Source organism: Parambassis ranga, chromosome 3, assembly GCF_900634625.1.
Source record: "Parambassis ranga chromosome 3, fParRan2.1, whole genome shotgun sequence".
Lineage (NCBI taxonomy): Eukaryota > Metazoa > Chordata > Actinopteri > Ambassidae > Parambassis > Parambassis ranga.
The window spans coordinates 12,776,227-12,804,179 of NC_041024.1; the positions used below are offsets into that span (position 1 = coordinate 12,776,227).

The 27,953-nt window shown below is 43.1% G+C and overlaps 1 protein-coding gene across 3 annotated transcripts in view; it reads right to left on the bottom strand.

Annotated features, from left to right (window-relative positions):
• Positions 1 to 27: 27 nt before the first annotated feature.
• Positions 28 to 27,953, bottom strand: part of phlpp2 (PH domain and leucine rich repeat protein phosphatase 2) — a 31,082-nt gene continuing 3,156 nt past the window's right edge. For all 3 annotated transcript variants that reach the window (XM_028402630.1, XM_028402629.1, XM_028402631.1), the window contains exons 3-19: positions 26,677 to 26,810; positions 21,024 to 21,214; positions 20,673 to 20,798; positions 18,537 to 18,691; positions 18,087 to 18,233; positions 17,475 to 17,705; positions 16,176 to 16,378; positions 15,968 to 16,028; positions 15,628 to 15,723; positions 15,113 to 15,268; positions 14,013 to 14,213; positions 13,631 to 13,793; positions 13,407 to 13,537; positions 13,171 to 13,284; positions 5,613 to 5,807; positions 5,299 to 5,530; positions 28 to 5,201 (exon numbers count right to left, since the gene is read on the bottom strand). In XM_028402630.1, coding sequence (XP_028258431.1) covers positions 3,915 to 5,201; positions 5,299 to 5,530; positions 5,613 to 5,807; positions 13,171 to 13,284; positions 13,407 to 13,537; positions 13,631 to 13,793; positions 14,013 to 14,213; positions 15,113 to 15,268; positions 15,628 to 15,723; positions 15,968 to 16,028; positions 16,176 to 16,378; positions 17,475 to 17,705; positions 18,087 to 18,233; positions 18,537 to 18,691; positions 20,673 to 20,798; positions 21,024 to 21,214; positions 26,677 to 26,810 — 3,823 coding nt within the window. In that variant the 3' untranslated portion in view covers positions 28 to 3,914. The remainder of the gene's footprint in view (positions 5,202 to 5,298; positions 5,531 to 5,612; positions 5,808 to 13,170; positions 13,285 to 13,406; positions 13,538 to 13,630; positions 13,794 to 14,012; positions 14,214 to 15,112; positions 15,269 to 15,627; positions 15,724 to 15,967; positions 16,029 to 16,175; positions 16,379 to 17,474; positions 17,706 to 18,086; positions 18,234 to 18,536; positions 18,692 to 20,672; positions 20,799 to 21,023; positions 21,215 to 26,676; positions 26,811 to 27,953) is intronic.

Genomic DNA, 27,953 nt, shown 5'->3' on the forward strand with positions numbered 1-27,953 from the left:
TAAAATAAAATAATGACCATCGTCCACTCTCAAGGGCATATAGTTCTGTCCGAAGCCAAAGTGCTCATTGTTAGTTCTGTTCCTAAATAATTCATTTTCTTATAATCATTCAACAAGAAACTAAATTTCAGCAGTAATCTGCATGCTATAATAAAACCTAAAAATATTAGATATGCTCAATTTTGTACAAATAAATCACATTTTGTATGTATTGTATGTTTTCTTATATTTAGGGCATGCTTTTAACATTAAATACAGGTATAGTTAGTACCTTAAATAGTACCATAATGAGTGACAGTTTTCTGTAGAATCCCAATCACTTATCATTCTGTAGCGTAGAGGGAAATATAAACTTTGCATGAAACAACAAGGTACAAAAATAAACATCAGCTTCTTGGCATTGAGAAAAAAATAAAATTTAAACATTTCTTGAAAACAAACGAAAAAAAAATATACAGAAAGGAATGGTGAGATTAAACCATGGCTACTTTGGTCACATGTTAAACAACTGGAGCATCAGTTTCATTCACTAATCACACACAGAATTACAGTCAATCCATTATTCACACAGGCATGCATACACTTACTGTATGTGTGCACTAAAGCTCTGGACTACACACAAACACAGACATTTTGCAACATATTGTTGTTGTACAGGGAGCTTGTTAGGTTGTGCAAACAGGAAAAAAAGATCCCTTACAGTTACTAAATGAATCAGCAGAAAAAGCACTGACGCTTGTTTCTACTCAAATGTACACCCTCTCTACTTTGGTGGTATCTATGTATCTATCTATGTATCTATCTATCTATGAGCTCCTTCCACTCACAAATTAAAGGGAATATCTGAAGCCAATGCCCTGGACCCTGTGCTCCAACCTCCTTCACTTCCTATGCATACAGCCTGCATATGTACACGCACACCAGTTACTCTACTGATAGATCCGGTACAGTTCAAGCTGGACATGTACGAGGGACAGGACAGGATGTGAACGGACTGTGTAGAAAGTGAAACCCAGCAGGTCTGAGGAGCAGTGCAGCACAGTGCACCCAGTCTGATTTGAGCACTGGGAACAAACCCAATGGAACTACACTACTAAAGGAAGCAACCACGTCAGATCAATGCAACTTACAAACACAACCCCTACACACATCATACGTACACACACCAGTCAATATTCATTTTCAGACATATTGAGAGACAGTATTCTCAAAGTGATGGAAAAATGAAGCTCTGATATACAGATATATACTATATACATTTGACACTTTGCATATTTTACAAGGGAATTCCAAAGGTCTCTTGTGAAGAACTCTATCTTAAAGAAAGTTCAGTTTCTCCTCTGTGACATTGCAAAACATTTCACATTTTATTCACAATCATAATCTGTCATTACTCCCCATGTGGCAGCGCCCCTCCACTGCTGTCAGTCCACATATCTGACACCGTGTGTGTGTGTTCTGATAGGATGCACTCAAGCCCACCAGAGTCCTGTGTGTTTGGCATATTCAGACATCAACAAATGTGACTCAAACTAAAATGATTATCATAAAGTGCAGCTCCACCTTTATAATTTTAGAGCAAAGATCCAATAAATATTTCCTCATTTCCAACTTCTACAATTCACATTCATATAGAATAAAGTTGGAGGATGATGTTATTCAGATAAGAAAGCTTATATTTGTGATGTGGAAGTTGAATATTTATGAAATTTAGATGAAACAAAGTAAGTAGGAAGTATTATTGAAAGGTTGCAAATGAAACTGCCGTCATTTTGTTGTCACTGTATTCATTTGCAGGTGTTGGTGTGTTGGCCTGAGGGAAGCTAGCTTACCATGTTGATCACTATGTCGTATTATAAACTCAAATATAGTACATAACTCTGAATATCACTATTTTCTATCCACAAAGTGCTTTTAACAGTGTTTACTCCTTTCAAGAGCCAAAGAAAGAAAAATGGCAAAGAGGAACACATCCACACTCACACTGCGTTTTAAGGCTTCATCACTGACTTGTCACTCATTCAAGGTGGGGAAAAACAGCCTTTTTAAGACCACTGGCACAAACCTAACTTTAAGGCTAAAGGGAAACACATAAAAAGGTCCCAAAACTGCAACACTACCAACCAAAAAGTACATATCATGTTGTAATCAAGGACATGAGCAACTTTGGCCTTCTTATAACACCAGCAGCCCTGCAGAGCTGCTTTCTCTTTTGGCACAAGGTGGGGAGGTTTAGGGCAGCATAACATTTACCTGATAATTCAAATAATGATGTATTGTTGCTGAGATACAAAAAGTAAAGAAAAAGAAAAGAAAGTGATGATACAGCTGAAAAAGGTAATCGTCTCAACTGTCTGTCTTTGTGACTCAGATAACTTAATAACCACTTGGACAACCACCAAAGGCCTGTTCCATAAAGGGGATTTACTAAATATTCCACTTTGTCCACAAATTAAATTGAACACTGCTTCAGCTCTTGCTCTTGCTAACTGCAATGCTTAGTCTGGTGTTGCCCAGCATGAGTTCCATAACAAAAAAAATGACTAAATTACGGCAAGAAATACAGAATCTAAATCCATGTGCCTTTATGCTCAATTAATTTAAATAAATTCTGTTCATGTATTTTTATGGAACCACTTAAGAACCACTGACTGATGCTTTTAATAGCAGTATTATAATTTTATGGAACAGGCCCCTGGTATCAGCTATAATGTCAGACATATAGCTTTCAGTCCTGTTTTCAATGGGCCCTGAACATCACTTCGTGGTATGAGATAAAACATCTGCCTGCAGGGACTGATGTTCATCAATGTAAATAACTAGCACTGTCTTTGATTAGACTAAAATGTATCAATCTCAGTATCAGTGGGGATGAATACTGTTTATATTCTTCAATTATTGACAGTATCACCATGTAATACTTTACAGTGTTGTGCTCTGACTGATTTGTTCAAGTGGAAATTAGAGGAATCTTTAGTGAACTAGAGACCATGAAGCTGACTAAATTCAAATTAATCTCCTATGAATAAGGTTTGAAGGAGGTCCTTTGATCATGCACTGCCACAGATTATACTGTTCTAACATTTTTTGAACTCTAAGTCACACCAGCTCTGTACAGTTCAATGCTCTGATAATACATTGCTTTAAATAGCAATATCTTGATGTCAGCCGCTCAAGCACGCTACAGCAGCTGGCTGCAGGTAATGATTGTGTTCTAAACTGACTTATACTATATAGTAGACTCTATACATAATGTGTGGGAATGTAATAAAAATAAAACCCATCTCTGGAAATGTAAATGCAGTCTTCACATCTTTAAGTTCCACGCTCTTACAAGCTTTTATACTGTTCGGGGTCCTTCTATAAGCCACAGGTAGAGGAGGAGGGCAGAAGCTGTGCCAGTGTCAGTCTCATGGAGACGCTGTCCCTCCTCCTAACACAGCCTGGATGTGGGGAGTTCAACGCTGTGTTGTCTGTAGTAGGCACTTTTTCAAGTTTCAGTCATCAGGCCTCTCTCGAAGACCTAAGAGACCACACAGCCCCTGGAGAGGATTTGACACGATCTCTTACACACACCTCCTGATTGCTTGATTTTCCAAGTAAAGGGAAATGCTGCTGACATGTTCAAACACACGAGGTATCCCATTTCAGCTCAGGCTGGGTCTTGCCAATGATAGCCAGCTGTTCTTTCATAACATCATGTTATGAACTGGAATCTTTGTACCTGTTTACCACAATGGCACCGCATTACTGTTTAGAGAATATGAAGCTCCCACAGGTGTGATGTGCCCTCACCAAAATCTTAATGGCAACTTGAACTGGAATATCCCACATGTATGAGAGAAAACCTTCTTCTTCACCATAATGGCACAAAGACAGAATTACAGCCACATGGCACTGCGTTGTGTCCCCTTCTAGAGGGCAGTATCATAGACTTCCTGTTGCAAGATGGATGCTGGGCCTGGACCTGGGACCAGGGTGGAGGCAAATGCAGGAGGGTGTGGGTGATCCCACACAGGTTCCTTTAAGGTGGTGGGTGTGGATGGTACAGAGGGGCCTGAGACTAGAGGGCTCTGGCCTCTTAGCTGCTCTCTGACTTCCTGCTCCAGACTGGGAGGCACAATCAGCTGGTCCTCTGGGTCCTGCTGTGCTGGGGCAGTAAAGTAGCCAGACTTTTTCTTAGGAGCCTCAAGGGCAACCTCAATAAGATTATGACTGTCCTCCGGGGCTACCACAGAGCCGTTGGGCAGCTTCTTCCCAAACAGACTGGATGTGGAAGGCGACTTCTTAAGGTCAGCAATCTCTCTCCCACATACAGCTAGCAAGCAGCCATTTGTAGCAGAAACCACCACGCTGTTCCGTCCGTACGTTTTGCCGTTGGAATAGTCAGAGCCGCGCTTTTCAAGATCCAAGTTTTTGGGGCTCTCAGGGGCCCCTGACCGCAGTTGGAAAGCACAGCAGTGAATGTCTACCTCCACCTCTAATTTGCTACCATTGGAGATAACACCCTCGAGCGGGGCTTCATCATCACTGTCCAATCCATTGTCAGACTGGTTACTTGAGAATGCAGCACAGGAGGGCTGCCGCTGGAAAAGGCCTGGGTGGGTTCCTGTGCCGACTGAGCCCGGCACCATGATCCCACACAGTGTAGTAGCAGGGTGTAGGCTACAGCGTCTCTCTGGTCGGGATGCAGAGCCAGAAGATGTGTGTTCATCCGAGGCAGTGGACCCTGCCTCACTGCCCACCTCTGATGCTGACGTCTCACTGCTGAACTCAGTGACAATACCGCTGCTGGATGAGAGGTTGGCCGGCTCAGTGGGGCCCGGGGTCAAAGACACAGGCACAGGGGCAGGAGGGGGACCACGTGCTTCAGTGGTGGAGACCGGAGGCTCACAAGTGCAACTGTCCTCTCCAATACGCAGGGACACCACCACAGCTCCGATGTTGTCCTTGCAACCGTAGCTCTGAGCAAGTGAACACAGCTTCTTAGCAGCAGCTCGTGGATCCTGCATGGCTTTAACAGTGCACACAGCCTCCTGGTAGGACACCCGTTCAAACAGGGCTCGATTTCCCAGGATCAAGAACTCATCTTGGGAACAGAGTGGCTCAGTGTGCACCCAAGGCTTTGGAAGCACCCAGGGAGATAAATAAGAACAGCCCAGCAGGCGGGAGCAGCATGTCACTCCACTCACTTTGTTATCCTATAAGACAGAAGAACCATTAGAAGTATGGATGCATACAAAGTGGCATATTAACAGAATTTTTGGCTCCAGACACACATTAGTAGTTGTGTATTACCTCGGTAATAATGGCTTTATTGAGTTTAACCCTCTCCATCTCCTCGGTGCAGTTCTCCAAACTGTAAACCTTAGAGAGAGGTACAGGTCGTCCATCCCGGCACAGCACAGCTTGGCAGGTGCCCACGTTGGCTACTGTGAGGCTAAAGTAACCTCCTGGATCTGAAGTCTCACGGTGGATATAACACAGCAAAGCAGAAGCACCCAGCTTCTGGCCAGCCATTCCAAGTTTCCTGTCCCACAATAACAGAGTTCAACACCAAGAGGCAAAAATAAAGAATCACATTCAAGTAACACTATAAAAACCTGTCTTACCTGTGTGAGGTGATGAAAGTGTTGCACATGTATACGCTGTCAACGCTGGAGTGCTGCAGCTCCTCACATAGCACATCTCCCATGGTGCACTGCAACAGCCGAGGCACTTCCTCATTGCGGTCGCCATCAAAAATACCATAGCATGCTTCCACGCTGTCCCCAAACCGGTCTACAGCCAGCAAAGACACGCACAACCTGTCCCCAACAACACAGCCACATTAACAAACAGGTAACTCGGCATCTTGTGTACACCTCATACATACTTCAGCATGCCATGCTGCAGGGAAACAGCAAGGGGTGACAGGTGAAAACAGATGCTGCTGTGTGGGTCCCTGTGGGGGCCATGACCCTGGAGGAGCAGCTAGGCGTACAAACAGTGATGCACACAACACTGTTACAGGCCTTAAGGCTTCAAAACCACTGACTGTACTGAGGCCACTGCTTTTCATTATGTTAAATTGCTAATGTATTCTTTATGCCTCTTCATAACATCTTAGTTCCTCCAAGCACAGATTACTAGACTAATGTTTCCAAATATTAGTCCCACTTATAATGCACTGCACAGTGTTGGGTGAAAGAATTTATTCTGCATGGTGTTAACATGCAGTGTGTTCAGATATATAAGTATTCATGTTTATATGTGTTTATCGCTTAATAATGTGATTTTCATAAGTGTTTATGTGTTAGGAAATTTTATAGAAAATCAAAGTAATTTGCGGATACTGAATGTATTAATAAGTAATTTCATAGTATGTCATATAACGTTGTTTTCTGCAGTTCAGGCTGTGGCAGATGAGATCAGTTGTTTTTCTGCACTCTGGAGAGAGCTCCGGTTGGTACGAGATGGTCATAAATTCAGACTAAGGACAGCAGCACCTTTGACCTGATAAAAGCCAGATTCTAAAGGAATGTGTTTTTCTCCTGAGTGCCCAGTTTATGGTCACCCCCAGATCGGACTCACAACCTATGAGATTTAAGGAATTGGAGTTTTACCTTATTTGGCAGTAAACACTAATGGTCTAGTTGCTGTATGAACCAGGGTCTGCAGGGGGGCGGTAGATGCCCCTGTGGGCCGGCAGGCAGGAACGCCCATGGGGTATATCAATGTGTGAATTCCATGTCCAGTGGTTGTTGCATTGTTCGTTGTTGCTGTGTGGTTGTTTGTTCTTGTTGGTTGTCCTGTTCTTGTGTTGTTCTTGTTTGGTTCTGTGTGTGCAACAACCCAGAGCTCTGCGACTCAGAATTTGCCTCATTGTTTAATAAATTATAATTTTGAGACCAGAATTTATCCGCTCCTTCCTTACAAACTAATTCAGGGGGTGATCAGAAGGAAACAAGGGGATTTTCACCCCGACAATTTGGCGCCCGAACAGGGACACGAAAGGAGTGTGGGTCAAATGACATCTTGCCTGACGGAGTGACTACTGGCTGGCCAATAATAACAAGGTAAGCAGATACCTGTTTAATCAAAATTCTGCACATTGGACAATCTAAATTAAGTAGTCACTGGGATGGGTACGGTGTTTTAGAGTTCAAATTGTAAGAGGCAGATTGTAAGTCTTAATAAGTGAAGTAAAATGAGATGAAGTAAAAGAAAATGAGATGAAGTAAAGAAAATGAGATGAAGTAAAAGAGAAAATGAGATGAAGTAAAAGAGAAAAAGGAAAAGTGACACTGAGAGAGATATTAACCAATTAAAAATAAAAAGAATAAAAAAAGGGTTAATACAATAACGTGAATGAGCGTTATGTCATTGGGAGTGGCATCCCCCGCTATATTTGGACGCAAATATAGATAAAGCTCGGTTGAAAGCCCGTGGGATTTGATGACCCCTGAAACGACAGTGATGACCGCCTAAAGCTTAAAAAATAAAAAAAAAGGGTCACACAGAGGAAAAGTGTCACAGTGATCACAAAATAATAAAGACAAAAAAAAGGATCACGAGAAAAGAGAAAAGAGAAGAAAATATATAGCCTATTGTTTAAGTTGTGTTTTATGTATTGAAAATTGTGTTTAATTGTTTTGACCTTGCGCCGTCGAGGAAAGGTGTTTACTCCGTGCCGTCGGAGAAGTGAGTGTGTGTGAGTAGGCCTAAGTGTGTGTGTTGCAGGTTGAATGAGTGTCTGTGTGTGTGAAAGTGTGTTTAAGTGAAGGTGTGTGACTCTGTTGCCAGAGTCACAGTGAGGGATAGAATAAGGCACATATAGAAGGTACATTTTTAACATACAGCAGGTACGCAAGAAGGATTTGGTGAGTGGTAATCATGTCTACGTGGAAGACAATTGATGAACAGATGAGTAAAATGTTGAGCCATTGCTGCGGACAGGCAGGACCAGAGGGACAACAGAAGGCTGCAGCTAAGATGGAAGCAGCAGTGTGTACAGCAATGACAGAGCAGGGAGTGAAAGGAGATGATAAAAAGCCACTAAAAAGTGTGATTGCAACAGTGGAGAATAAAGTTAAACTAGAGAGAGAGAGAAAGGAGGAGATTATTAGATTATTAGTGTTAGAGACAGTTGAGTTGAAGGAGGCAGTGCAGGCTGATGAGGAGAGACGTAAGATTCTATATCAGGCATATCTGTGCTGCATAGACGATGATTGTGAGGAGTCTGGTAGTACCACTGACATTAAACAGGAAGTAGAGAGCGAGGGAATTCAGGGGGCGGAGATACCGCCTCCCTATTCACCAGCCTCTGCTGTAGCTTCTGCTTCGCCTCAGACCCCACTTCCTGGGATGTACCCCATCATGACTGTCCCTGATGGGAGGGGGCGAGTAACAGACAGACAGACAGGAGTGAACTCTAGTCAACCTGGTGCCCAGCAGCACTGGTACAGACAGGCAACAGAGGAGGGGCTTCCCCTGTTGCTTCAGCAGGCCCTGAAAAATGACCCTGATTTACCAGGAAGTGATTCTGTTGCTTGGGAGAGACATGTTGTACACCATATGAATCTACACACAGACACAGAGACCATGGAGATGAAAAGGCTGCAGACACAATTATTAAAGCTGCAGTTAGCTCAAGCTAGAAAGAAAGCAGCATATCAGAGGAAAATGAAGAAATACACCCCTGCATCACAGAGGGTGGTTCAGCCTCAGCCTGCTCCCCCACCTCAGCCACAGTCCCCAGTTGTGGGAAATCTTGATATGTATTTAACCCCATCTTGGGTCACCCGCCCCCACTATCAAGGTGGGTGGGGTCAATATCATAGAGGAGGTAACTGGAGGGGAAAAGAGGGTGGCCGTGGGGGAGGGGGGCATGGAAAGGGTGGATACAGCGGTTTGAGTGGAGGTGACTGCTTCTATTGTGGAAAACCTGGCCACTGGGAAAGAGACTGACCCTACAAGCAGCCCCGTCAGTGACCTCAAGGGGCTCCCTGGTATCCTCCCCAGGGAAATGGCTGTCAAAGATCACACCGGCATCTCAAATCATTTCGTCGGTTGGCTTCTTTTGGGAAACCTTTGCCATTCACAGAACTTGTGAAACTGTGTTAGCAGCACCACAGACATTGTTTCATTCGCTCCAGCTCATCACCAGTGAATTTGATGGGCAGAGACTTGTTGATCAAAACTGGAACCTCCATTATGTGCTCCCCAGATGGATTAATGGTGACTTTTCTTACTGGACAGACTTTTTATGCTCCCAGAGTGTTGGAGTAGCTGGACAGTGGCTGATGAGAACCACTACGATACAGATGTCTTGTGAAGATATCTGCTGGACTCGTTTTTACCTGAGTCTCCTTAAGGGGGCAGTCTCCTCAGTCTATTCCAGCTGTGGAAACCCTGGATAATGTCTTTCTGACTCTATAGGCTGTCCACTGATCCCTGTAGGTTATTCTCTTCTATGACAGGTGTGAGGATCTCTTCTATCACGAGAGGTTCTACCTCTTAATGAGAGGGACTACATTGGTCCATCACAGCAGATAAATTGTTTGTGACTGAGGAGGGAGTAGCTGCTGACGTATAGTTAACACCAGAACAGTTTTAAATGGCTCAAAATCGCACATAATAGTGTGCCACTTGTTTGCTTAGTCATTGTACCACACATAATATTATAGAATTAGGCTCCATGGTTAGGAAATGTAAAGCTATTTCTAATGAATAGGCACAGAGGATAGGTGTTTAGAATTCTTCATCCTTTAAAGCTTATTAGGTTGCCATTCATACAGTAGAGGCATAATAAGGCTCAGGAGATGTTAGCCACACTACCACATAACATCTGGTCTTCATCATTTACTGATGTAGGTTTTGTGCCTCCTGTACTCTTGTCTCTTTCATTGTCTCAACTTCCATAATGATCTGGTTCTCCTAGATCACTTAGTTCCTTTATATCTTGATGTTTCTGAAACAGGTGGAGCTGTGAATGGTGTTCTGTTTCAGAAAAAAGAGGGTGAGACAAGTATTAATGTATTTGAGTTTTAAACCGGATGATAAACTGTTTGATTAACTATTACATTCCACAGCATGGATTCCCAGAATGGATCTCATTTTAAGAGTTTAGACTTGGAAAAGGTGGAGCAGACTTTAGGCCTAAAACATAGGTATGGTGCAGTATATCAACCACAGTTACAGGGAAAAGTGGAAAGGATGAAACTACAACCTAAAACAAAAATTGGCTAAAATCTGTGCACAGACCAAATTTATATGGGTTCAAGTATTGTCTATTGTATTGATGTTCTGTTAATAACGCCATATAATGTACACCCCATGAGCTTCTTACAGGTCGACAGTTTCCTGGACCAGCTGGCCGGCTGAGACTGAAGAAGTATGCAGTATGGTATTAATATAAACCATAATATAATGAATTTAAAGCTTTGGTGTTAGTATTTGTATTAAAGGAGAAAGGAGAGATGGAGAGTCCAGAAGGAGCCACACACAGCCGAGTGGGTCCTCCTGAAGGTGATAAAGAGAAAGTGGTCGGAGCCTAGGTGGACGGGACCATATCAGGTGGTACGGAGGACATCCCATGCTGTGCGGCTGAAAGGCAAAGGAGACACCTGGTATCACTGGAGCCAGTGCACCCCAGCTACAGAACCAGGGAGAACGCTGAGCGACATCCAGCAGCAGCAGGAGGAGGAGAAAATGAAAGGGGCAGAATAATCCCCTGAAACCAGGAGTGTGACCAGTAGGTAGTCTACCCTACGTGGTTGAAGAGGATGAGACGGTGAATACACATACATGAGCAATCATCAGGATCAGCGTGGGACTAAGAGTGATAGGCGAAGTTAAGCGCATCACTCCAACTAAGGGTGATAGGCGAAGTTAAGCGCATCACCCCACCAGGAAACGAACCACAGTCATCAGTAAGGTCAGCTGTCGAGAGGAAGGTCTAAAGTTTCAGGAGCAGAGGTTCTAGTTCCTGTGTCAAGAAGACTCCGGCTGACAAGATGGGACTGTGGGGTAACTGGAGGGTGTTGGGAGCTTGTGTTTTCATGTCTGTAGTTAGTGTATCTTTGACTTTTTCTGTGTAACATAATTTCGTGTGTACTTATTTTGTCAGTTTTCCAGGATCCAATGGTATGTCAAATCCAGGGCCCAGCACACGCAGGGTGAGGAGAGCACCAGGGACAGGAGGAGATGTATGTGTGAGAAACAGGGGAGGTATAGAGTTAGACTACTATAAGGGTTCAGAGTTCTCTTTTATCTTTGATTTGTGCGCAGTAATCATGCGGGGGACATAATGTGTCGTGGAGACAGTATGGAGAAGTTTGTGGATTGGGGTGGCAGCACACAAATTGGGCACCTAAAAAAGCTAAAACCACCTCAGGCGGGCGGATCTTGTTCAGTGGGTATTTCCATATACAAAGAGATTGGAGCTGCATGCAGAATCCCATTATGTTATCAATTACTGGCCTGGACCACAACCCTTATGTTAAATCTTCCGGAGTGCCTGGCCAATGTTGGGACTCCTAACCCGACATTGTAGTCCATGATTACACTAAACTTACCCCGTTCGATGTATTAACGTTATCTACTGGATATGAGGATGATAATATTTGGTTCAGATGGATGGTAAAACAGGTGAGGGAGCAAAATATGTCAGGTTGAGTTGCCTGTGCATCAGCGAGGCCCCACCTGTACACTGAACCTGCCCCATTATATCCAGACGATGCATGGGGATTTGATTTCGGATGACTTTGGATATGTTATTGGCAGAGAAAGGAGGTGTATGTGCTATGTTTGATGAAATGTGTTGTACTTTCATTCCCAATAACACTGCTCCCGACGGTAAGGTCACTAAAGCTTTAGAAGGTTTGAGAACTCTTTCCAGTATGTTGCATGAGCACTCAGGGATAGATAACCCCCTGGACGACTGGCTGATTAGGGTGCTGGGACCCTGGAAGGTGGTAGTATGGTATGTCACTAATCACTTCTTTTGCAGCATTCTTGGGTATTTTGACTACATGTGGTTGTTGTTGTTATATTCCCTGTGTGCACTGTTTAGGTTACAGGTTAATTGTGTCAGCAATTGAAAAGAAGGATTCAGGTTTTCATTCTCCTTCATATCAGATGCCTCTGCTGGCAGCAGAGGTGCCCGTGCCAGGTGACGACGAGGAAGATTTGTTGTGAGCTCTTATAAGAGCTCAAAAGAGGGAATTGTTGGGTGAAAGAATTTATTCTGCATGGTGTTAACATGCAGTGTGTTCAGATATATAAGTATTCATGTTTATATGTGTTTATCGCTTAATAATGTGATTTTCATAAGTGTTTATGTGTTAGGAAATTTTATAGAAAATCAAAGTAATTTGCGGATACTGAATGTATTAATAAGTAATTTCATAGTATGTCATATAACGTTGTTTTCTGCAGTTCAGGCTGTGGCAGATGAGATCAGTTGTTTTTCTGCACTCTGGAGAGAGCTCCGGTTGGTACGAGATGGTCATAAATTCAGACTAAGGACAGCAGCACCTTTGACCTGATAAAAGCCAGATTCTAAAGGAATGTGTTTTTCTCCTGAGTGCCCAGTTTATGGTCACCCCCAGATCGGACTCACAACCTATGAGATTTAAGGAATTGGAGTTTTACCTTATTTGGCAGTAAACACTAATGGTCTAGTTGCTGTATGAACCAGGGTCTGCAGGGGGGCGGTAGATGCCCCTGTGGGCCGGCAGGCAGGAACGCCCATGGGGTATATCAATGTGTGAATTCCATGTCCAGTGGTTGTTGCATTGTTCGTTGTTGCTGTGTGGTTGTTTGTTCTTGTTGGTTGTCCTGTTCTTGTGTTGTTCTTGTTTGGTTCTGTGTGTGCAACAACCCAGAGCTCTGCGACTCAGAATTTGCCTCATTGTTTAATAAATTATAATTTTGAGACCAGAATTTATCCGCTCCTTCCTTACAAACTAATTCAGGGGGTGATCAGAAGGAAACAAGGGGATTTTCACCCCGACAATTGCTACACATATACAAAGTCATATACAAGTCAGATTCGTATGAAAATCTCTTACTGAAAAGTCTTACAGATTAGTTTTTCATTTTCATGTTTAAGGTGGATTTAAGGTGACAGAAGAGAGGACACAGAGAGGGATAATGGAAAGAGAAAACATACAAGTGAGAACATACTTGTTCCTTTGGCCACTCATTTCAGAGTAACCATGAGTCCATGGAGGAGAGGCACTGAGTGAGTCTCCGGCTGTAGTGGTGGATTTCTGGTCTAATTTCAAGGTGGTGATGTGACTAAAGAAAGGGAACAGAAATATACTGCATCCAGTCAGGAGAGGAGATGGTATTGTAACACTTCACCAATTTACATGAGTTACCTGTAACTATTTTAAACAGCAGTGGATGCTGTGACTCACCTGAACAGATTCAGGGTTTTGTGTTCCAGCATCAGGCTGCTGTTTCCTGTCAGGTCCAGCTCTTGTAGAGTGGCGGGCAAGGAGTCAGGCAGCTGGATCTCAGTCAGCTCGTTGCAGCTTAGATCTACAAGCTGAAGAAACACAAAAAAACAAACATGTTGGATGGATATTCACCTGTTAAATACCCCGGTCAGGTGATGAAATAAAACCAGAACAGGTCTAACCTTGATCTCAGGCAGGTTGAGGATCTCTGGGAAGACAGTAATGTGATTCGAGTGTGCTATGAGGGTGTGCAGTCTCTTACAGCTGGACACAGTGGAGGGGATAGTCTTTAGCTTGTTGCCGCTTAAATTAAGCTCCTCCAGCAGTTCCAGCTTGCTCAGCTTACTGCAGGCACACAAACATTATACATTAAGTGAAGTAAACAAGCAAAAAAGAAGGAGTGACACACATTTAAACAGCTAAAAACGACTAAAGTAATTACTATACATTACGTGCATGCTAATAAAGTATTGTTAATGATTGAGGTAAACATAAAAAGGCTAGAACATTAACCACTTGTAAACTTGGAAGCGGTTACGTGACAGTAAAGCTACGGAGATGCACCTGGCAGGGAACGACAGCAGCTGATTGTAGGCGATGTGAAGGACCCGCAGGTTCTGATGGCCAACCAGTACAGCACCACAGTTCTCGTTCAGATTGTTCCCTGTCAGGTAGAGCTCCTGGAGTGTGCTGAGGCTCTCCTCTGATTGGCTGCTGGGAGGAATGCTTTCCAGGACATTGGCTGACACATTTAAGTATTTCAGGCTGTGTGGGAAGACAGATAAAAAATGACATATTATTTTTAACCCTCTTGCCAAATATTTGCTTATGCTTATAAATGACGCCTTACAGTTGGATTAAAATAGAATCCCACCTTCCCTGCAAGCGAATAAGTTGACTGGAAATGCACCATTATTAAAACTGGTCTGAGCTAAAGAGGCTTTTTTAATATTCATTTTTGTTCCTGTCATTTCTTTAAAGTGAATAAACACACATAGAGTTAATTTATCCTTGCAAGTGGAGCATGATTTACATATTGTCCCCCTCCCCCTGCTTGCAGACCTAACAACTGTAATTATGTCATGTGTAATTGCAGTTGTTAAGCCATTCTCTGTGCCTATCACACACTGAACAGCAATAAAACCAGTTCCTCTGACCCAATTAGGGATGAACCTTGTCACGCTGTTGTTTAACAGTGTCACGCATTAGTGCAGCGCGATAAGACACGAGCAGCTCATAAACACTGCAAGACATCTTACAGGCCTGGTGCCGCCTGCTGTACAAATATGTCTCCATCAGTCCTGAGTGCAGCCACTTTCACTTGTAAGTTGTGCGGCTGTTTGACATACCAGGAAGCCCATTATGAAGAAAGAAGTCACTGGCATTATGCCTCAGCATTAGAGACAGTAAAGTGCTTTTGATCTGCTAATGGGTGTTAAGTGATTTACCACACAGGAAACAGGAGACCTAATGAAGCTCCAGTTACGGTCTGGAAATGCTCCATTGATCTCAACCACAGTTCCTTCATACAATCCACACTTCATTCCCAAAATGATGAGCTGTGGTACAATAACACAATAAATCCACTGCAACATCACGGCAGGAGAAGAGAGCAGCACAAATAGCTTATAGGAATAAAGAAACTGTAAAGAACAGAGACCCACTTTAAGGCCTTGTAAAAGAGACTCTCTGGAAGCTCAGCTAGCTTGTTGTGCTGAAGGTCTAGGGCTTCCAGAGGGACGTGGTCAAGTAAATCAGGCACTCTCTGCAAACGATTGTCCCCTGTCAGCAGCTTCCTTAAACTCAAGCTGTTGAGCAGTCTGTTGGAGAAGAAAAGAGACATTACAGAGAACGATTCTCAGAAGGAAAGAAATAACTTACCACTGTGTGTGTGAGAAAGATCAGAGCACAGAGGCTTTTTATTTAGAGAGTGGGCACAGGGGGCAGAGGGATATCGTCTTATTTACTAAAGCTTTTTTTCCACTATGTCAAATAGCATAAATTCCTTTGCTGAGGGCAAGCAATACATCATAGCAATCTGATGTATTGTTGTAACCAAAAGACACAGACACAGCCTTAGTTAACATCATGAATATGACTACTATTTAGCATAGATATATAAAAAAAACCTTTTGAAAAGCTAACGTTTAGAATTAGTGACAAAAAATGTGATTATGACCTGGAAGGAAGCTCGGATAGGAGGTTGTGTGTGACATCCAGCATCTCAATTTTTCTGCAGTCACACACCCAGTCTGGAAGATACTCCAACAGGTTCCTGTCTCAACACACACAGTCACACACAGGGGAAGACACACACACACTTAAACTGAGCAGAGTTGACATAAGCAAGCAGATACTGTAAAGATCATTCTGGGGATTGTTTACTGATTTTAAGTTCAGTATTTTAATATACAGCTGCAGAAACTGTGCAGAAAGATAAGGATGCTCATTTTAGTCATCATGGTCTCTTTTAACATATCAGAGAGCACAATGGCTTCTTATTCCCAGCCAGAACTCACTGTGATAGGTCCATGTGTGTCAGCTGATTAGGGACTGGATAGATGTTGACTGTTGTAAGGCCTGCGGGCAGATAATAAGCAGCAATCATCCACTGAACATCTGCATCCTTTCTATGTGTGCTCATCATTAGAGAGGAATGGCCTGTGCATCCAGACAAGTGACCAGTGAAGCAATTAAAGCAGTGAGTTGATGCTCTATTTGACTCACGGTTGCTGCTGGCATGAAGCATGCGCAGTGTGAAGCCGCTGAGTGTGAGAGTCCCCAGCTGGTTGCGCTGGCAGTACAGGGTCTCCAGGTTGCAGACGGAGCTCAGGTCTAATGAGTCCAAGCGATTGTCCCGTACGTCCAGCTGGGTCACCTGGCTCACTGCCTCTAGACTCTCGCTTTTCACACATCGCAGCCCATTCAGCCTGACACAGACAACAAGGTTTACATGTTGGTGATTATTATCACTTCAGCAGAGGAAAAAAGCATTTGATTAAGAATAAAGTACACAATTGAATGCTAAATTTAAGCGATGGTAGTCAGTGAGATTAAGGTTTGACCTCAGGCAGGATGAGTCACTTTAATACAATCTAACAATTATTTTTCAGTACTGTCGTTAAAATCCAGTGGGTGTGATGCACACAGAGCTCTTCCCTGACCTCCAGAAAGCATGGGAAACCCCTCTAACATTATGACCATATTCCAGGCAGCACTCCTTTTAAACCCCAGAAAATAGAGGCAATCACTTCATCTGTGAACCACACCAATCTTTCTTGGCTTTATTAGAAGCACCCTTTTTATGTTCATTTGACTCTTGTTTTATTATTTTACTGCCATATATCCCGTTTCACAAAATAACTGTATGATAAGAAGCTGTTTCAAGCCTCTCAGTTATCAGTCTAAATCATTCTGAGAATGAAAACTACTACGAAATACACATGATGACCTTATAAAGTCAAACGGAGAGGAGTGAAATTCTCTGGTCAAGCACTGTGCTGAGATCAAGGCTCTCTGCGATCCAATCCATCGTGTTAATAAACAACAACTCCTCTTTTACAAGAGCTGCCAAGCCACTAATCCACCACAGATGCACCTTGTCCTTATAAATATAGTCTCCTATTGCCAAACCACAACTTTACGCCCAAGGTTGAGTTCCCATTTGGCTGTGGTTGCAGCAGTGATTTGATCTACAGACCAGTAAAAAATAATCAGTGAGTAGAGATTTCATATTCCTATTCTGCATAACCTGCCACACAGTTCCCCTTGTGTTAAGACGGTGAGGACCCAGCTGTTCCTGTGGAGCTGCTAAGAGGCCAGCAGAGCTACAGTATGACTCTGGGCAGCTTCCAGGTGTGGAGCAGAAAAATGCAGTAAAAGAAATTCAAAGCTAAATCTAGCATCTATAAATAAATGCTGTGTGATGAGGACAGCAGGAATGGCAGAAGTTTTTGTGTCACAACATTTATCTTTCTCTCAATGATGGCTGTGCAGAGGATGACAGCAGCTTGTTGCCTGTCTTACCGGAGGTCGATGCATTTCAGGTGGCTCATTCTGACCAGAGCACACAACTCCACACTCTCCACTCTGTTCCCAGCCATAGCCAGCTTGTCCACTGCAGTCAGTCTTTCCAGCACAGCAGGGATGTGAGTGAAGTTGTTGAAGGAGAGCCCCAGGCTGTTGAGCTGAAACAGGCCACCCAGCTCTTCAGGCAAGGAGCTGAGGTGGTTTCCGTCCAAAGACAGCGTCTGCAGGCTGCGAGATGAAAAGGGGACAAAACAGGCATGTTTTTCTTTCTTTTATTTCAGAGAGCAGACAAAAGCATCTGCTAGGACAGCATCCATGTGTAGCTATTGCCAATGTTTACTGAGCAATGTCATACAATAAACAGGACAAAACAAAAGTTTCTGCATTTTGTGGGCACCCAAAAAGTTCAATAAAGATGAAATAAGACAAAACTATAAATAAATATTTCTAACATTAATATATCTCTAAGCTAAATTATGTCATTTCCATTGGATCTACCTTTAAAACTAATATAAATAATATTCATTCTTTGTTTAGGTGCTATTTGTGCACATGTATGTATGTGTTGTGTGCGCCTGATGATGTGTGCTGCATGTGTGTGTGCCACACCTTTGAAGATTCCCTATCTGCACAGGGATGGTGTGGAGACTGTTACAGGAGAGGTTGAGTTCAGTCAGGGTGAGGATCTCACACACACATTCAGGGAACACACCCAAACGGTTATGAGATAAATTCAAGCTCTTCAGCTGGGAAAACCTGAGGATAGAGAGCAGCAGGTCAGAACGGTAAGAACAGGTATAAAACATATGATCTTCTTGCTTTACTTTAAAATATTTAATGTAACTGCACACAGCAGTACCTCCACTACGATGCAGCACAGTCACAATGCAAAAACACAGTGATAGCATTGTTTGTGCATGCTTGCACTGAGAGGTCAGTATTATGAGAACCCTCATTACATACACAGTCATGAACAACATTTGGGGAAGATAATCTACTCAAGTTTTCCAAATGTTCATGCTGTACATCCTTTCAACACTCGCATGTGTGAGTAATCACCTGGGGAGGTTGAGCAGGCCTCCAGGTCCCTGCAGGCTCATGAAGTTGTGCCGCAGGTTGAGGTGGGTGATGTCCTGGCTGTAAAACAAATACTCAGGCACTGCTTCCAGACTGTAACAGGACAGGTCCACCAGGCTTACTGTCTGAGATACCACCTACACACACAGGCACACAGCAAGTCAAGAAAAGAAGCCAGAGTGCTACTATGTTGTGTTCGGCTTGTCAGTATCACAACATGCAACTGGCAGCGCACACCTGAGACCTGCTGCTATGATGCACTAACAACAAACCACGGCCTGAATAACACTGTTTTCAGCTGCGTTGCAATAACAGGAACAGTTGTCAGGAGAATTTTCTAAAACTCAGATCTACAACTCCTGAGGGTTAATTCAGCAGCTCAACCCACATTCATACTTAAATAGTGCCAGCAGATAGTAGAGGTATCTCCATATATATCTCCAACAAGATCTATCTATCTATCTATCTATCTATCTATCTATCTATCTATCTATCTATCTATCTATCTATCTATCTATCTATCTATCTATCTATCTATCTATCTATCTATCTATCTATCTGCTGAGCATTTGTTTCCACAGCGTTGCAGACCCTCCATCATCTCAGAGATGATTGTTTATGGGCTAGCCATCAGTGCAGGCTCCCTAACAGAGCTCATCCAGTCTAGTCTGAAGGCCGTCTCCTCCATTAACTGCAGGCCTTACACAGTGTGCAGCAACTCAGAAAATGGGCCGACTGCTCAGCAGAGCATGACATCACATCACTGCTTTTTTAGAAACGACAAAGACAAAACAGCTCATCAAGCACACAGCAACTCATCTGCTAGCCACTTACAACAGTCCTCTTTTAAAAAGAGTAAATGAGTGATGTGAGGGAAGGTGATAAAAAAGAATAGTGGAGAAAAAGAAAGGTAATTTGCTTTGTAAATAAACATCTTGATTGTAAAGAAATGTCTTTATTAGTTAATGTGGTTCACCTTAGGTTTTAATCAATTAAGTTAGATCATTTCCCAAAGGGGAACTGATCTACTTTTGCATTGTTCACAAACTTGAGTACCCAGCACAGTATAAATACTGACTGGAGATATTTGATGTCATCGTGTTCTTGTTTTTTCTCCACTTAATTTTGCAAAATTACACTAGTTAATTATGAATAAGAGCTGCTTATATTTCATGAATGCAGTTCATAAGAACATAAACAGGATGTATGCATGTTTATTCATAAGATAATATGAGAGATAATGCAGCAACTGACAAACAATATTTGTAGTAAAGGACTCAAATCTGTGACTTAATTAGTTAAAAAATGTAACTAAACTACATAGATAAATGTTGTCATCCTACACCACTACAGTCCAGTATTTAGCCTCATCCTGCATGCTCATTGTCCAAGCACAAATGCAATTGCTGAGTCCCTCACACACACACACACATTCACGATTTATGCAGTGTAGCATAAACACTGGCCCAAATCCACCAAAAAAACCTTCATCAGTCATCATCCGCAGTCTCCATAGAAACCTCTAGTCTAACTCTCTGCCTAAATACAGTGCTGCTCTAACCCAGTAATCCATGCCACCATGGTAGAAAGAGATCCTGGACTTAGCATGAATCTGAAACTAATTGGATTTTCATTTTTTTCTGTTGGCTTTCTTGTTCCATGGCAAATTGTGTGCTGCCTCTGTAGAGGCTCTCACAGAGGTTGCTCAGCTCCAGGAAGAAGCTGTGGCACAACCGCCATTAATTAGGATATTATTGACAAGAGTACAGACACAATGATTTGAGAAGAGCTGGCAGGAATTGGCAATTCACACAGCGTCTAAAACACAAATGCATGGGTCATTTAGCCTCCTCTAATCCACAGAAAATCTCTGAAGCTGAGGGCTTTATTTTAAGAAAAACTCACAGGACACTTCCTCTAATTGAAGTAAAAAAAAGTATGCTGTTCACTTAATAGCCAACACTGTATTCCTCTGTGGATCTGATCAGACAATGACAGACTGGACGAGTCAACATGAGTTCTGGTGCAGGATCACTGATTTAAGTACAAGTCCAGAGGGACCAGCTGGAAGCAAACAAACTGCTGCAGTGTAATGAACACACGGTGACACGTGCTTACTTTTGAGGCCTGCCGATGCCATCGCTGGTAGTCTGCCAGTGTATCAAAGTTAACAAAGTATGTCTGGGCCTGTGATCCAGCTGAGCTGAACATCAGACAGTGCTGTCTCCGCTTCACCTCTTCCACCTGAACACAAAGACAGTTACAATTAGGCAAAGGAACAATTCATTTTTGTAATATTAAGGCAGGCGTGTCAGTGTATGTGATAAAGTTTGCTTACAGCATATCTAGCATAGCATCCTGACCTTATTACACTTCATCCAGCTGTTCATCCCAGATGTGCTGTTTTTGAGTGTCTACAACAACACAAAGTGAAAGGGGGAACATCCCCTGAATACTCTTAACTCTCACCTTCCCTCCCACCAGGGGCAAGATGTGCATCTTCCCAGTCAAGCTGTCTTTCACAGAGGCCACAATTAAACAGGTGCCACAGAGAATGACCTGCCGCTCTGCCCACTTGTGCAGCTGAGTCTTGCCCTTCCTGACGCTGAACACACCTTTCAACAAGGTCCGCTCCTGCTGGTCTGCATTCACCGGACGCTCTGGAAAGAAAAGGCCACACACGGAGAGGGTTAGTGCAGATCTACAGGCAGAGAGCTAATGTACTAGGACCCCCACCCATGCTGTGATAAACAAATGCAGCTAATTAATGGCAAATGTTCTGCAGTTACACACAAGAAGAAGTTTCCAGAAAATGAAGTCATGTAGACAGTCTTAGGTCAGTATGATATCACCTATAGATCAGTGCAGTAATTCCAGGAAATGGTCTTACATCAGTATTTAGGATGGACACTGCCCTGCTATCTCATGTACTGTACATCTGAGTGCAAAATCATGAATATCATCTTAGCTTATCTTTTAATCCCCCTTATTAAAAATCTATTAGAACCATATTGGAGTCCTGACATTCAGCCAGTGTCTATGTTTTCTCTCAATATTGCAAGCCATATAAGTCATACTGATGAATGAGTCAGAGTTTTGTCACATTTAACTTTACTCTGTTCAACTTAATTATGCCAAGTTGCACAGCAGGCAGCCTTAGCTGGCCATGTCTGAAGGACAGAGCAGACAGCAGTGCTGCTGTCTCTGCCAGGCTTCAAGTACACTCAGGTTAATGGCAGGTCAAATAAGCACAGAGGAGACACAGGCCTCAGCCTCCTGTCCTCTGTTGTTAAATTTTCCTCAAACCAACTTATGCTGCCTCCCACTCAAAGGTTCTCACCTGCAATCTGCTCTTCCTCTCTTTCTATCTAACTAATTCTTCCTCTCCGCCGCCCCTTGTACTTTACAAGGGCGTTCAAATGAAATAAAAGCCTCCTCGTGTTTTTCTTTGCCAGGAAAATGGATCATGAACAAGCCAAGCGCTTCTGACAACAAATTGGGTTGCTGACAGATCAATAGAAGTTCTTGATACATTGCGTTCCCTCACTCAGAGAGGCAGAAAACCTCACCAGAAGGGAACTACAGGGGGAAACAGCTGGATTGTAGACCAGTGCATTGGCTGAGAAAGAAAAAACATTTCTTTATCTACTAGCTCTTTTCTTATATAGCTTTTAATATCACATAATCATGTCACAAAAAACATGAGACACAGCATTCATTATTCATGTTTCTTTGCCAGATTTAGCACGTATTTATGGGGAGTGATCATTAAGGTACATGACAGCGAGGCTCTCATTACATGAGAAAGTGATTATGCAAAAAATCTTGTGTCAAAGACTAATTAGAAGTGCATGTCCATGTCCTCCTGGGCTGCTGATATCATGTTATAATATGAACACTGTCTTCACACATTGATGAATAACACAACGTCACATCGCCACCAAACTGGTATCTCCTAGGAGTGTGTCTATGTAGATCTGAAAGATGATTTGCCGCAACATGTCAACAGCTATTTTCAAGGCAAATCCCAAAAGACGTTTCATGGATGAAACCTGGATCCTGTAAGATGACAGAACAATGGAAACACACAGAGTCTCCATCTCCCAACAAAGAACCATCACAACAACCATCTGCAGGCAAGGTGTTGTTTATGCACATTCATGGTGTGAGTATAAAGATATTTCACACATAACTTTTTATGGACTTTTATATTCACTCCTATTTGAAAATCATTGGCCTTTTTACACAACATCAAACAAGTCCCAGCCATAAAAAGGTAACTTCTAAAACAAACATATTATCCCTCAAGGCCAGCTAGTTGCTAGGGAAACGGGTTGTTCACAAAACCAAAGTCCAGTTTGAGTTTGTAAACCTCCACACGGTCTAATGCAAATTTCCCACCGCTCTGCTGAGGGCCAGCCAAGTCAACTCTGTCCCGATGATGACAAATAATGTTGACCACTCCCAGTGGCTCCAGAGGGGTTTAGTGACACACATTGTGCAACACTGTTTTCTCAAAGCAGCAGGGCCACAGACATGTCATGCTGCATCCACTGATCTAATCATCAACCCCCTCCTGAGAGGAGGCTGCCAAACCTCAGGGCCAGTGTGACAAGTGGCAGATCAGAAAGTCAAAGGTGTGATCTCTCCACTCCTTTCTGGAGCTGTGGCCTTCACCCTGCAAACACAGTGACATCTCATTTCACTGGTCAGATGAGCAATGAGGCCTCCACAGGTTAAATTCTGCTCAGGTTAGACCAGAGAAAGGGACTGACACAAGACAGAGCTGCCGGACATTTGATGCCTTACAACAATGTTTTCTGTTCTGTACTGCTGAAATCTGAGGGCATTACCATGAGCTCTGAAATCCTATGCTTTATATAACTACTAATCATCTGAGCACACCATAATTCAGAACAGCTGTATTGGATGAGAGCATATATAATGTACAGCATTCACTGTCAATGTCAGCATGCTCTATCAGAAAGAGGCAGCACACTATTCTGACTCTAAGGGTTTATAACTTCTTCAGAGCAAATGAATGTTCTGCAGATAAGCCTGTTATCTTTATATGATGACCTTACCTCAAATTCTTAACAGACTTAGTGACTAAAAATACCTGAAATGAGACATTGTGTAAATTTTTATCACTTCTCTGCAGAAGTTTTAGTTTGTATTTCCCAATAAAGACATTGTTAGTCATTCTTTGAATCTGTTTTTACTCACATTGGATGCTTTCATGGTAACAGTCTAGCTCTCACTTGAATACAATACTCCCTGTATCCCAGAGCTTTTCTGTCTTGCTCAAGATTGCATAGATTGCATTAGCATGCAGTAGGGGGTCAGTGGAGGCGGAAACACAGTCTGATTTGACTCAGAACAGCAAGCTCTTTTTGGCAGCAAATTCAAATTCAACCCACCACCCAGATGCCTCCTCTTGGTGGTCCGTGTTTACCTCTATTATTAAAAAGAAAAAAAAACTCTCCTTAACACTTTGTGCAACAATTTAAGTCTTGATATCAAATATAGCAAGTGAGCACTGTGCAGAAAACATGGAAGAATAACACTTCTTTTGCTGGCATGACAGAATGGACAGAAACTGACCAGTAAAATAGTCGATATGGTGCAGGTGTAAGCTGTGGGCGAGAGACGGTGTGCAGGTTCAAACTGGAAAAGAGGAAATCCTTGGAAGAAACAGAGCTCCATCACAGAAACAGTATATTCGAAGGAGCTGGCAGGAAACCACAGCTCTCTGCAGAGCCTTGTAGCTGCAGGCAATTCTCTGGAAGCTCGGATCTGAAGAATACAGTTTAATTTTCCCCCTAAATCTCAGTCTGACTGCCTCTTTTCTTTGCTTGTATATAACAACTCCCTCCTCCTTTTAACCATCAAATGAAGAACCTAACCTTGTGCTTGATTATTTATGGTAATTTAAGTCTTAAAACTGATGATGATTTTTTTTGGCCTTCAGACATTAGTTCAGCGTCTCTGTCGTCACAGCTGTCCACAACTTTTTCTTACGGTTTAATTTCCGTTGGTAAATCAGCACCAGTCAAATCAATAACTTATTAGACGAGATCACAGTGCTTGCTCATGACTTATTTCCTCCTGCTCTGACCCCGACAGCCGGCCTGAACTGTGCACAGCAGCTTCAGGTCTTAGAGCTCAAAGATGTAAGAAATCGCCCAGGCGGAGGTGGAGCGCGGCCCAGGGGCCGAGCGCCAGAGCTTACAGCAGGCTTCATCTGTGCTGCAGCTGCATGGACAGACACAAAAGACCGCTGGCCCTCAGGTCTCCATGCCTGTTTTCATTAGGAGCATTTTTTTTATTAAGTCACTGTTTAGTAATGTTTACTCCCTTGTACTTGTTTGTTTTAATTTCATGTGTGCACAGCAGTAGAAGGGTGTGCATGTGTGTAGGAGGGTAGAAAAGCTTTTAGATTAGAGTTTCCTGAACAATGGTGAAGTTTACCAAATGACCTGCAGCAATGCACTTTGAAACATCACAGTGGCTTTAAAGTAAAAAAAAGACTGTAAACCTCTGGCATGGATATGCAAATTCTGCTCATCAGCACAGAACACAAAGGCCTTCCATTAGAGATGTATGCTACCATAAGGTTGTGATGCCAACAGAAATATTTAGCACATTAAAACAAAAGTATCCAAAAAATCTATATATTCTTTAGTCAACTTTACAAATACATGACTGTGGAGTCAATACAGCACTCTAACACTGGGTGGCTGTGTAGTGTATCACTGTGGCCCACAGTCTTCCTGGGCCTGATCATTACCCGTAGCAACAGCTGTACGCATGCTAACACCTGGCTAAAGAGTCTAGAACAAGCAGTTGTTGTACAGTCAGTTTCAACAATACACACACAAACCACCTACATGGTTACTGTGGGTGGGAATGAAAAAAAAACAGGGTTACCCGGTGCAGCCAAACAATGCCTGGTGAAGCTGGAGAGCTGAGGAGATACAGAGGGACCATTTTATGAAGCTTCCATCTCATGTTGATTTCGACACTGTAATTTCTAAATGACAACTATTTGTGGAATTGTTTTCCGGCTCCATGAGTGTCTCAATAAAAACTCCTGAACAACAGCATGAGAACGGTGTGTGAACACGGCGAGATAATTGAACACCAACCGCAGCACCCTGCCAACTATACCAGTTCTACAGGCATCAAATGGCCAAATCGAGCCCTCTTAATGTCCAGCTAAGGGCATTAAGAGGGCTTGAATACCAGTCATGCCTGGTCACCGGTCCTCTTTTCCCATGAGACAACAAAAGAAGGCAGGAAGTCTCCAAGGGGGTCTGGCTAGACTCTAGACCAATGTGGCCTGACTGCTCATAGTAGCCAAGATCTGACCAGTTCTTATGCTGGCAAGAGGCAGACAACAGTTGGCCACCGGACACACAGGGAGTGGGAAAGGGAGGCCACAGTGAGCTTGGGATCTTTCAGCTATACAAACAAACATCAGTTAAAGACTGATATACACAATATGAAGGCTGCATATAGATCAAATGTTCTTCTGAGTGATACATACCAAGACGTAAATAATGATGTGTACTTATATAACAAGGTTTCTCATTCACGCCAACAAATCACATCAAGGCCGGCCATCACCAGAGTCAGTATGACAGCAGTGTGTTTCTTGATGTGGAATAATACATGTGAGGCCTTTATGTTGTGGTGCACTCAGCCTTGCTCTTTCTCAGTCACAGCAGGCCTGTGAGCAGTTCTAACCTCAAGAACGAGGCTTTCCACTGACTCAGCAGGAACATCAGCTGGTTTGTTAAGTGGAAACGCATTACAGAGCATCGTTCACCATTTACCCTTAATCGCAGCCCTTAATTGCTGCTGCTGTATCATTAGACCAGGCAGAGCCTCAAATGTAGAAGGCTAGGGATGTCTGCTGGGTTACAGCATGTGAACTGTACTCAGACACATTCAGGTAGGTTTATCACACACACACATCCATTCTTGCACTGTATGGTGTGCACTTTAAACACACCAGGATCCAAAGAGAGAGTGATTTCTGGTTTTAGCTGCTGTTTAGCTGTCGATTTTTAGAAGAAGACACCAGGAACACTGGAGGTTAATGTGGCTGAGAACTCACCACTGTAGAAACGGATCAAACAGCTGAGGTCTGAGTTGGCGGCCTCCTGCTGCACTCGTACAGGATCTGCGTAACCCATGGATGCAAGGTAGTCATACACCATCTGGAGTGGACGCTCGGAGGGATCCAACCTCCTGCAGGAACACATGAATAAAAAGGTCTACTAAGTAGCTGAATAATTCATTTCAGTTGACTAACAGTGATCACTTATACCAAGCAGAACGAATGCCAACCTGAAATCTGGCATCTGTAATTAAACACCCGTTAAAACAGAAGTCTGAGTGCACATCAGCAAAACAAACACAATAAAAGCTTAGATCTTAACTCTACAACGGATGCACTTACATCTTGTAATTGTACAAACACTCTGAGGTAACAAACAGTGATCATAGTACATAATCCAAAAACTACCCTCCCTCCTGTAAGCCTGTACTGTCTGATTTGCAGGATCATGTTAGTTGATTTTGGGCAGCTGCGGTCTAAACACCTCAAAGCAGGATTTAAGCAGCTCCCAGCAGGCAGCAGGAGGATGACTGACAGTCTCTGCTGACCATTCACACTTAGCACCGCTATGCCTCATTGATTTACAAATCCTCCAACCTTGGGCAATAAAGCAAGAAGCTGATTCTCTGTCAAACAGCAGCCAGCAGATTCATCCATCCTCATGGGGGAAGGTAAGTTATGCAGCAAACGATGGACATGGAGCCGTGATTTACTGGAGATATTTTATCCAGCCATAAGACAGAGAAGGGTGGGGTTTATTCAAAGGAAATCTGGCTAACAGCACCAGCCTGGACAACATCGTTGGCTTGTTATTTAGACTATTAGTCGTACATCACTTATTTGACCTGTACCTGACTGAGGGTCACTTGTGTTTATCTGAGCAAGGAGCTCTGTGTCCCTTTAGGAGGCCTGTGGTATCAGACTCCCCTGAGAAGAGCCAGTTGAGATGTCTGGGAGCCTCCCTGTGGAAGTGTTCTGGGCAAGACAAGCTGGGTGGAAACTCCGGGCATACCCCAAACACATTGGAGGGATTACATATCCCGTCTGTCCTGGGAGCACTTAAGGCTCCCTAAAGGAAGAGCCTGTTGCTGGGAAAAAAAGATCAGTGGACTGCTTGGCTCACCCTGCTGGCACTGTGACACTGAGTGGGATAAGTGGTTCAAAAATGGATGAATGGAGGGATGGATGTCCCCAATCAACTCCACTGCATCTGTAAATTTATCTTAAAAGGAGAATAAAAATACAAACAGGAAAGAAGTCAGACCACATCTTCC